Raw genomic sequence first — 12,064 nt, 5'->3', positions numbered from 1 at the left:
AGTAAATGCTTGTTATGGATCCTTTTCATACAACTTTTAAAGTTTAATATTAGTTTTACATCCATCAAATGTAAAAGATAAATAAAAATGATTAGCTTCATTTTTCTTAAAACCATGTATTTTTACCCCCCTACAGTAGGATTGAAATGATCCAAAAGTGATATCCGGTAACAAACTTCGCGCTTTGAGTTTGAGTTCAAGGGGGGATTTGAAGGTAAAAACAGCGCTTTTAATAATATGTATTTTTATTATAAAGTAATTGAACTAGTCCGTGATATAGTTACAGTTAGTTTGTGGATTCTTGCATGTATTAACCTGTTTCTCTGTTTATGGGAATGTGCTGTCTGGTTTTATGATAGAACTTGCATGGACCGTACAGTTGGTCTGCACAGCTTGCTTCTGTCAGTAAAACAGTCCCAAGTTAGCGTTACCTAGCAAACTAGCTAGCAGTTAGCGACCTAGTTTAACTAGCTTAATGCAAATGCCATTTACTAGTTCCAACCTATACAAATGTGCTATTCACCCCCAGAAAGTGACCAACCACTCTCCCTAACTTGAGAATCTTCTGTGCAGATGGAAAACTTCATCCTGTATGAGGAAATTGGAACAGGACGCAAGTCAGTGGTTTATAAGGGGAGGAGGAAAGGGAGCATCAATTTTGTTGCAATTATTTGCAGTGACAAGTCAAAAAGACATGAAATTACTAACCACGTAAGTATCCAGCATCACTTCCTTGTAGTACACACATCCCTTTCAACTGATTTGACTGAGTAACATTTTACAAGCAGTTTGCTACACACGCAATAACATCTGCTAAACGTGTATGTGACCAATACAATTTGATTTGATTTGAACACTGACTGAGCCCATGGTGTATCCACAGGTACGGCTGACTCATGACATAAAACATGAGAATGTGGTAACCTTCTATGAGTGGTATGAAACCAGCAACCATCTTTGGCTTGTAGTGGAACTGTGCACAGGTGAGATGCTTATTTGGTACTGTAAGAATACCATCGTTACCTTATGTCAACCTTTTACCTTTACGTTTTACAAAGCATGAATGTGATTTGATAGTGTATAATGGTAGGATAATAATAATCATTCATAATTTCTCTAAATTTTAGGGGGTTCACTGGAGTCAGTCATCACCCAGGATGAGTGCCTGTCAGAAGATGTAGTGAGGGAATTTGCCATCGATCTGGTCAAAGGCTTGAGATACATCCATGATGCTGGTATCGTGTTCTCTGACCTCACTCCCTCCAAGGTGCGGTACAGTATAGATGTCCTGACTCTCAATTTTTTGGGGGTCAAACAATCAACTCTATATTGAGGCTCATCTGACATTTAATACATTTTATAGATCAAACCATCCTAACACTTTACACCAAGGAGCTCCTTTTGTCAACTAAGCAATGCTGATTATTTCTAGCCAACATTTATTCTGTGTCTCAGTTTTGATTTCATGAAGTCAATGGAATTTGATTCTGACCTTGTGTTTTTTCCTCCTATAGATCTTGTTGGATGGCCCTGGCACTTTGAAGTACTCTAACTTCTGCCTGTCTAAAGCTGAGGGGGAGAATCTGGAGGAGTTTTTTGCTTTAGTCACAGCAGAGGAAACAGGTGGAGGGGATGGCAAAGAAAACACATCAAGAAGAAATATCAAGAGCAGAATCCAAGGTGACCCTTACAGTACATATTGTTATACCATGGCATTGTTGAATACTTGTATCTGATTGGCTTGAAGGGCATTCTAGAGCGTGCATAATTTCCCTATAACGCACGGTATATCCCCACGGTAGAATTCAATGGCTTTAGTTCATTCTTACATGTTCTATGTTTGAGCTGCTTTTGAATGCATAAGTCGAATTGAAAACATTATTGGCATTGTTGAATTCGATTTTCATAATAGCAAGCTAGGACTGATGGTTTGGTTAGCTAAACTAGGAAGTCTGTTTGTTTGGTTACCAAGGCAACTACAGTAGCTATCTAGTAAACTTGCTAGCTACGTCAGTAGATGTTGAACACATTTCTACTGGTAAATTAACACATTTCTACCGGCAAATGTGTTAAATTATAGCCATGGTATAAAAGGGATAATCAACTCGGGACTCAATGCGTTCTCTGGAAAATAATGCAACTCCATGGAAAGTTAGTTCCACTCCACTAGCGCGTCGTTCCTGATTTTCCATAGAACACATAGCCCCTCATTGATTATCCCTTACTTATTGGATGTTTACTAGAATGTTCTATCACATATCCTATTGTCGCTACACAGGGTCGCTACATTGTTCGCAGGACAAACTCAGCCTGTTTCATTACACTGGTGTCAGAAGAGAAGTGGGATCCAACTTCTGACCCCAGTGTAATGAAACAGGCAGGGAGAGTGATCCAACTTCTGACCCAGGTGTAATGAAACAGGCAGGGAGAGTGACGCAACTTCTGACCCCAGTGTAATGAAACAGGCAGGGAGAGTGATCCAACTTCTGACCCCAGTGTAATGAAACAGGCAGGGAGAGTGATCCAACTTCTGACCCAGGTGTAATGAAACAGGCAGGGAGAGTGATCCAACTACTGACCCCAGTGTAATGAAACAGGCAGGGAGAGTGATCCAACTTCTGACCCCAGTGTAATGAAACAGGCAGGGAGAGTGATCCAACTTCTGACCCTAGTGTAATGAAACAGGAAGGGAGAGTGATCCAACTTCTGACCCCAGTGTAATGAAACAGGAAGGGAGAGTGATCCAACTTCTGACACCAGTGTAATGAAACAGGCAGGGAGAGTGAGCTTTCCCGCGGTGGTCGATGAACCCTCAACCTTCTGGCCCAAAGTCACAAAAGCATGCTCAAGTGGCAGAGTCGATATCCGTGCTTATAAACACAGGGTCGCCACAATATTATATATCATATGCCTGTATCATATCACGGTTTTCAATATGTTGTATAATGGAGATGTCTTTGTCTTTCTTCAGGGTCTCCAACATACTGTGCACCAGAGGTGGTCAAAGGGGGGGACCACAGTATCAGTAGTGATCTGTGGGCCCTGGGCTGTATATTCTATGAGATGTTTTCAGGTACTCATCAAATCACTTGGGCTGTGTCCCAGATCTGTTTGTCCTCTTGCCAACTCCTTTGCTCATTGTCATTGCAATTAGTGACAAGTAGTTGGCACAGTAGCACAAACAGACAGGCAGTCAGGCTATCAAATCACTTGATTTATTGACATTAATAACAGTACTCATTTCATACCTAAATAGACCTTCTGTCTTGTTTTGCGGTAATTTGTCAGGAAAAGCACCATTCTTCTCCGAGACGTTTTCTGAGTTGATTGAGCTGATATTATTTCAGGATCCTCCATCTCCAAGGCAAACGGGTAAAATGCAGATTTTTATTGCTCAACAAAATATGTTTTTATTGTCACAAGAGCATCTTAATTATAGTCCATATTGTCTTTGTTGTTAAAGGGGCTTCTTCCTGCAAGCCTACTCAAGAGTTCCAAAGCCTGCTTAAAGGTTTGCTTCAGAAAGACCCTCAGAAGAGGTACGTCCCTACTCCCTTCACCAAATCAGATTCTTGGTTTGAAGTTTCTATGATGGATAATTCATATTATCCCTTTGACATATGACCTTTGGAATGGGCGATACCTAGTCAGTTACACAACTGAATGCCTTCAACAGAAATGTATTTTTCGCATTTAACCCAACCCCTTTAAATCAGAGCGTTTTGGGGGGCTGCCTTAATCGACGTCATCGTTGTTGTTGGGGTTTAATTGCCCGCATATTTTTCCACCATGCTAACTCAGGGATTCGAAGCAGCGACCTTTCGGTGACCGGCCCAACACTCTTAACCACTAGGCTACCTGTGTAGGACAAGTGGGCCGACATAAGTTTGGTCAGAAAGAGAGGGCTTTATTAGACTTCAGCTTTTAACTGTTCTTCTCAGGATAAACTGGACTCAGTTACTGGTCCACCCATTCTGGAGAGGAGTGTTCTCTGAGGTCCACACCAGCGAGGAGGAGGAGGAAGAAGAAGAAGATGTCTCATTCAGCTCCAGGTAATGTTTATGTTTCATATAACCATCAGGGAATTTATTCACAAAGTGTCTCGGAGTAGGAGTGCTGATTTAGGATCTGTTTTGCCTTTTAGATCACAATGAATAAGATTACATGGACTGGAGGGAACTGATCCTAGATCAGTACACTTATTCTGAGATGCTTTGTCAATACAGGCCTGGTCTCAGTCTCGTTTCCTCAAAGGAGTTACCTCATTACAGTCCCTGGTGGTATGCATCATTTCCTCGAATTGTGTCCCCTGGCCTCAACACAAAGCATTATGTTGGGTCTTTCATGTTTGGACATGGATTACATGTTAAACATCAAATCAAATTTCAAATCAAATCCAAGTTGATTTGTAACATGCTGAATTGTAGCTTTTTATTGATCCCCTTAAAGGGATACTTCAGGATTTTGGCAATGAACTCGTGAATAGCATTTTTCTATCTCTGCGTGCATTTTGAAGGAAGTTGTTAACTAGCGCTAGCGCAACGACTGGAAGTCTATCATGCTAACAGATACCATAGACTGCTTGTTAGCATTAGTTTGCAAAACTATCTCTAACTTTCTTCATACTGGATGCAGATACTGTACATAAAAATGGTATCAACAAGTTCATCTGACTCTGGGGAAGTAGATAAAGGGCCTCATTGCCAAAATCCCAAAGTATCCCTTTAAAGTCTAAACCTTTGTTCTGCAATTGTAGAAAATGGACTTGTACAGCAAGCATTTGTCTGCCAATGTTAGTTTAATGTACATAGACAGGTCATTTATAAACTGTTTGAGAAGCTCTGTCTCCCCTGTTTCAACGCCAAACACTGTTGTGCAGTTGCATATCTTCCTCCCCGGCCTTTTCTCATGACATAACTTCTTGAGAATGCATGTTGGTCTGATGTTATCATAAACCATGCCTGTGTGTTCAGGATGGAGCCTGGACCTGCCCAATCAGATGGGTTGTACTGTGAGCCGTTAGTGGGAGAAAGACAAAGGACTTCACAGAGCACACACACAGACACAAACGTGTTGCTGATGTTGAATATGATTTACTAAGTGCAATATGAGCATAAGATAACAGTTCGTTTCACTTGTGTAATAACCTATACCTCTAAACTCTATAACCATGTAATAACACAGCAGGTTCTTTGTAACTACAGTGTAGCTACTATAGGTGTCTTATTACTGTGTAGTTACATAAGTCTAAGGTCATGCGTTTCCTTGCTGTTTGTAGTCTGGTGATGTTTTACTAGTTTACTAGTTGATATGCACTAGCTGATATCTGACCTTTCGTTTGGCTGCAGCGTGGGGAGGAGTGGTGTCTGTGCCTCTAGCCAGTCATCAGCAGTGACACCTGTCTCAGTGACCTCCCAGGGACCAGGAGGGGGATACAGAGGGGTACAGGGAGGGGCCGCAGGGGCAGAGGAGCCCGTCCGCATGCACCCCAACAAATCATTCCGATTAGGTAATGCTTTCTGGGAAGGTGTAAGAAGACATGTTGATGACAGTGTAGGAGCTATGTCTGAACATAGTTATATTCTTCTTCTCGTAGACAAAATGACAGAGCTTAGACCAAAGAGTGCACTGGACAAAGATACCAGGGAGTCCATATTCCTCCTCAGGTATGATCAGTGTTCATCTCCAGTTGTTCTGATCATTTACTGAACATTGTGTTGGATCAACAACTTGACTAAGTCAAACTGGAAAATACTAATCTCATGTCTTTTTTAAAAAATTAATGTTTTTTAAAATCTCAAAATGAAGCATGTTTTATGTGATCTTTTTCATCAATCAGCTCTCGTCCAACTCCAAGAATGAGTTGCACTGCAAGAGATCCACCCAACAGGACACCATTACCTCAAGTGAGTTCTTCTCTTATCAAATAGCCAAAGGAGAGCTCTGCCATACCTCTGCAACCTTCTCCACAATTACATTTGAAGTGCAATCTTTCTGTGAGCTGTCTGTAATCAGAAACATGGTAATAGTAATCAGACTATTACCATGGCGCCTGTAGACTGCAGGCACTGGTAGTTGAGAATTCATTATTTTGAAAGGTTATTCTCGGTTACAGTTGTTTGTTAACCTTTGGCGCCCTCTACAGTATTCTCAGTGAAGTGCATATTTTTTTTATCCAGATGGATTTCCTGTAAGCATAAGGACATTGGACATTCTTATGTATTACAAACTTCACTTTCATTTAGCCGCTTTAGCCACTTTAATTTATGAGATCTTTGCAAGTCTGGTGTGTGAGTAATGTTTGATTATTGGGCTGTAGTGGAGCGGGTCAATAGCTTCAAGTTCCTTGCTGTTCACATTACTAAGGAATTACACACACACACCAACACAGTCGTGAAGAAGGCACAACAACGGCTCTTCCCCCTCAGGAGGCTGAAAATATTCGGCATGGGCCCTCAGATCCTCAAATGTTCTACAGCTGCACCATTGAGAGCATCTTGACTGGCTGCATCACCACTTCATATGGCAACTGTTTGGCATCCCACCACATGGCGCTACAGAGGGTAGTGTGTACGGCCCAGTACATCACTGGGGCCCAGCTTCCTGCCATCCTGGACCTCTATACAAGGCAGTGTCAGAGGAAGGCCCTAAAAATTGTCAAAGACTCCAGCCACCCAAGTCATAGACTGTTCTCTCTGCTACCGCAGGGCAAGCGGTTCCCATACAACAAGTCTGGAACCAACAGGACCCTGAACAGCTTCTAGCCCCAAGCCATAAGACTGCTAAATAGTTAGTCCGGGTAGCTATTGATTAACTATTTAACTATCTGCAGTAACTCCGGACTTATCTATCTTGTTGCCTGTTGACTACTTTACCTATATGTACATACAGTATCCACCTCAACTACCTCGTATCCCTACACATGGACTCAGTACTAGTAGCATTTACTCATTGTACTCATTGTGGATTTATTGTTTTTCTATTATTTAAAAAAGAAATCTGTGTTCATGGTTGGGAAGTAGGTAAGTATTACACTGTTAGTGTACACCTGTTGTGTATAAGCATGTGACAATTAAAATGAGATTAGATTTGATGTTCTACATGATCGCGGTCTACTGGTCAGACTCCGGAGACGGGCACAGCGCGCACCACTCCCTAGCATTCTTCTTGCCAATGTCCAGTCTCTTGACAACAAGGTTGATGAAATCCGAGCAAGGGTAGCATTCCAGAGGGACATCAGAGACTGTAACGTTCTTTGCTTCACGGAAACGTGGCTTACTGGAGAGACGCAATCCGAAGCGGTGCAGCCAACAGGTTTCTCCACGCATCGCGCAGACAGGAAAAAACATCTTTCTGGTAAAAAGAGGGGCGGGGGCGTATGCCTTATGACTAACGTGACATGGTGCGATGGAAGAAACATACAGGAACTCAAATCCTTCTGTTCACCTGATTTAGAATTCCTCACAATCAAATGTAGACCGCATTATCTACCAAGAGAATTCTCTTCGATCATAATCACAGCCGTATATATCCCCCCCCAAGCAGACACATCGATGGCTCTGAACGAACTTTATTTAACTCTCTGCAAACTGGAAACAATTTATCCGGTGGCTGCATTCATTGTAGCTGGGGATTTTAACAAGGCTAATCTGAAAACAAGACTCCCCAAATTTTATCAGCATATCGATTGCGCAACCAGGGGAGGAAAGACCTTGGACCATTGTTACTCTAACTTCCGCGACGCATATAAGGCCCTGCCCCGCCCCCCTTTCGGAAAAGCTGACCACGACTCCATTTTGTTGATCCCTGCCTACAGACAGAAACTAAAACAAGAGGCTCCCACGCTGAGGTCTGTCCAACGCTGGTCCGACCAAGCTGACTCCACACTCCAAGACTGCTTCCATCACGTGGACTGGGAGATGTTTCGTATTGCGTCAGATAACAACATTGACGAATACGCTGATTCGGTGTGCGAGTTCATTAGAACGTGCGTTGAAGATGTCGTTCCCATAGCAACGATTAAAACATTCCCTAACCAGAAACCGTGGATTGATGGCAGCATTCGTGTGAAACTGAAAGCGCGAACCACTGCTTTTAATCAGGGCAAGGTGTCTGGTAACATGACCGAATACAAACAGTGCAGCTATTCCCTCCGCAAGGCTATCAAACAAGCTAAGCGCCAGTACAGAGACAAAGTAGAATCTCAATTCAACGGCTCAGACACAAGAGGCATGTGGCAGGGTCTACAGTCAATCACGGACTACAGGAAGAAACCCAGCCCAGTCACGGACCAGGATGTCTTGCTCCCAGGCAGACTAAATAACTTTTTTGCCCGCTTTGAGGACAATACAGTGCCACTGACACGGCCTGCAACGAAAACATGCGGTCTCTCCTTCACTGCAGCCGAGGTGAGTAAGACATTTAAACGTGTTAACCCTCGCAAGGCTGCAGGCCCAGATGGCATCCCCAGCCGCGCCCTCAGAGCATGCGCAGACCAGCTGGCCGGTGTGTTTACGGACATATTCAATCAATCCCTATACCAGTCTGCTGTTCCCACATGCTTCAAGAGGGCCACCATTGTTCCTGTTCCCAAGAAAGCTAAGGTAACTGAGCTAAATGACTACCGCCCCGTAGCACTCACATCCGTCATCATGAAGTGCTTTGAGAGACTAGTCAAGGACCATATCACCTCCACCCTACCTGACACCCTAGACCCACTCCAATTTGCTTACCGCCCAAATAGGTCCACAGACGATGCAATCTCAACCACACTGCACACTGCCCTAACCCATCTGGACAAGAGGAATACCTATGTGAGAATGCTGTTCATCGACTACAGCTCGGCATTCAACACCATAGTACCCTCCAAGCTCGTCATCAAGCTCGAGACCCTGGGTCTCGACCCCGCCCTGTGCAACTGGGTACTGGACTTCCTGACGGGCCGCCCCCAGGTGGTGAGGGTAGGCAACAACATCTCCTCCCCGCTGATCCTCAACACTGGGGCCCCACAAGGTTGCGTTCTGAGCCCTCTCCTGTACTCCCTGTTCACCCACGACTGCGTGGCCACGCACGCCTCCAACTCAATCATCAAGTTTGCGGACGACACAACAGTGGTAGGCTTGATTACCAACAACGATGAGACGGCCTACAGGGAGGAGGTGAGGGCCCTCGGAGTGTGGTGTCAGGAAAACAACCTCACACTCAACGTCAACAAAACTAAGGAGATGATTGTGGACTTCAGGAAACAGCAGAGGGAACACCCCCCTATCCACATCGATGGAACAGTAGTGGAGAGGGTAGCAAGTTTTAAGTTCCTCGGCATACACATCACAGACAAACTGAATTGGTCCACTCACACAGACAGCATCGTGAAGAAGGCGCAGCAGCGCCTCTTCAACCTCAGGAGGCTGAAGAAATTCGGCTTGTCACCAAAAGCACTCACAAACTTCTACAGATGCACAATCGAGAGCATCCTGGCGGGCTGTATCACCGCCTGGTATGGCAACTGCACCGCCCTCAACCGTAAGGCTCTCCAGAGGGTAGTGAGGTCTGCACAACGCATCACCGGGGGCAAACTACCTGCCCTCCAGGACACCTACACCACCCGATGTCACAGGAAGGCCATAAAGATCATCAAGGACATCAACCACCCGAGCCACTGCCTGTTCACCCCGCTATCATCCAGAAGGCGAGGTCAGTACAGGTGCATCAAAGCTGGGACCGAGAGACTGAAAAACAGCTTCTATCTCAAGGCCATCAGACTGTTAAACAGCCACCACTAACACTGAGTGGCTGCTGCCAACACACTGACACTGACTCAACTCCAGCCACTTTAATAATGGGAATTGATGGGAAATGATGTAAATATATCACTAGCCACTTTAAACAATGCTACCTTATATAAATGTTACTTACCCTACATTATTCATCTCATACGCATACGTATATACTGTACTCTATATCATCGACGGTATCCTTATGTAATACATGTATCACTAGCCACTTTATACTATACTATGCCACTTTGTTTACATACTCATCTCATTTGTACATACTGTACCCGATACCATCTACTGTATCTTGCCTATGCTGCTCTGTACCATCACTCATTCATATATCCTTATGTACATATTCTTTATCCCCTTACACTGTGTACAAGACAGTAGTTTGGAATTGTTAGTTAGATTACTTGTTATTACTGCATTGTCGGAACTAGAAGCACAAGCATTTCGCTACACTCGCATTAACATCTGCTAACCATGTGTATGTGACAAATAAAATTTGATTTGATTTGATTTGATTTGATTTGATTTGATTTGATCACATACTGTAATTGTGCTCATTTGTAATGATGACATCACTGTGGTCGTTGTAATCTCCAGGACAGTGTGGTGGCCAGTGGTCTGAATGACATCAGTTACTGTATAAAGGACCTGGTGTACACTGACTCTGACCTGGCAGTAACACCTATTATGGACAACCCAAAGGTAACACAAACTACATCATGTAACTGTGCTCTTTCTCCTGTTAAAAAAACAAGTTTTCTTTCTAGTAATACATTGTTATTAATTATTGTTGGGTTTTGAGTTTTCATGAAAGGCATGTCACTGTATTTGTGAATGTGACATTAAAACTTGCTCTGTATTTAAGCAATAGTTTCAGTGCCCATGCTGATGGGGAATTTTAGGGAGGTGCGCGGTTCCGCTGTGCGTCCCCCATGGACGGTGGACTCGGAACCAGATAGTCCAGCGTCCCATTGTGAAATATCTATCACGGGTCCTCGGCTTTGGACTCTGAATTGTTCTTAAGAACAGAAGTGGGCAATCCACAACTCTTGTGCATTCTAGTAACAAAGATGTGTATATTTTTTCAGATTCTGAAGACCGCTCCAGTGCGATATGACCTGAAGACTTTGTGTGTCCGAGCATACTCAGGTAATGAAGAAGAACAAATAGGAAAGTCTCGACTGCTGTGCCGCTGCTGAGTAACACTTGGACACACTATGAAATTGACAGGTGTTTAGCAGGTGTTAATATACACACACAGGTTAGACAGACAGCTAAAACGGTTTGGGCTGTGTGATTATTGAGCTCCTCTGACCCCCCCTATAGTGGAGAAGCTGTCCTGTCTGAGCTCTGAGGACTGGAGGGTGTTTCTGCAGCAGCTGTGCTCTTCTCTGGAGGCCCAGGCTGATAAGACCACGGCGGGGGTCCGCTCTAAACTCAATCTCCTCTGCTATCTGTGTACCATAGCTGCCCACAAGGACACAGCTACCAGGCTCATCAACTCCGAGCTGGTAAGGGAAGGGTCACTGCCTGACGGTCTGACCACATGCCCAGCATGCCTGCCATTCCTCCCAGGGCTGCTGCTTTTAACAAGACATGGGCCCCTCTAGGCTAATTTAAGTGTTCAGAACTTAGGCTCTCAGAAGAGAATTCTTAGAATCACAACACAACCTCTGGCCTTGCTGAGGCTTCTCAAGTGTTAGAAAGGTGAAAGGCCGCGGCACTACAAAGCCGTCAAAGGGTTCCTATATTTACCATGTGACCCGAGCTCCTTAGCATAGCTACAGTACGTGTTGGCCTCTGTTGATCAGCGGGAAGCTGAAACAGTAGTCAGCTAGGTGGGACCAGGAAGTTAACGCTTTCCTCAAGATAATAATAAAATGAACTTCCTATTTCCTTAACTTTTTGTTACTGAGATCCGCTCAGCTGTAACATGTTCAATGACCCTAGTTATTTATGAGAGCACAAAGACCAGGAGGATGTCCCAAATGACACCCTATTCCCTATATAGTGCACTCCTTTTGACCAGGGTCTATAGAGGTCTGGTCAAAAGTATTGCACTATATTGGGAATAGGGTTCCATTTGGACGCACAGATATTATCAAGTTACTTCCTCGTTGCAGTGATGAGGTATTTCGTTGTGACATAATCTGGTGAAATTTTTAAGATCAAATCTCTTCATTTGTTTATTAATGAAATGTTCAGACAGGATTGATTCAAGCGTAGTAAATATATTTCTCCTATAACTATTAACCACTAGATGGCATTCCATCACTCAC

General features: G+C 43.8%; 1 protein-coding gene across 1 annotated transcript in view; it reads left to right on the top strand.

The window, feature by feature from the left end:
• The first annotated feature begins 573 nt into the window (after positions 1-573).
• LOC139419042 (serine/threonine-protein kinase ULK4-like) overlaps positions 574-12,064 on the top strand; it is a 199,629-nt gene continuing 188,138 nt past the window's right edge. The window contains exons 1-14 of the mRNA XM_071168905.1: positions 574-711; positions 884-983; positions 1,128-1,267; positions 1,515-1,680; positions 2,972-3,073; positions 3,289-3,372; positions 3,464-3,539; positions 3,942-4,052; positions 5,349-5,509; positions 5,597-5,666; positions 5,840-5,906; positions 10,383-10,487; positions 10,874-10,934; positions 11,112-11,296. Of these exons, the coding sequence (XP_071025006.1) occupies positions 574-711; positions 884-983; positions 1,128-1,267; positions 1,515-1,680; positions 2,972-3,073; positions 3,289-3,372; positions 3,464-3,539; positions 3,942-4,052; positions 5,349-5,509; positions 5,597-5,666; positions 5,840-5,906; positions 10,383-10,487; positions 10,874-10,934; positions 11,112-11,296 (1,566 nt within the window). The remainder of the gene's footprint in view (positions 712-883; positions 984-1,127; positions 1,268-1,514; positions 1,681-2,971; positions 3,074-3,288; positions 3,373-3,463; positions 3,540-3,941; positions 4,053-5,348; positions 5,510-5,596; positions 5,667-5,839; positions 5,907-10,382; positions 10,488-10,873; positions 10,935-11,111; positions 11,297-12,064) is intronic.

Source organism: Oncorhynchus clarkii, chromosome 2 (assembly GCF_045791955.1).
Source record: "Oncorhynchus clarkii lewisi isolate Uvic-CL-2024 chromosome 2, UVic_Ocla_1.0, whole genome shotgun sequence".
Lineage (NCBI taxonomy): Eukaryota > Metazoa > Chordata > Actinopteri > Salmoniformes > Salmonidae > Oncorhynchus > Oncorhynchus clarkii.
Note: the sequence above shows the minus strand (reverse complement) of the source record. Positions and strands in the feature narration are given on the sequence as shown.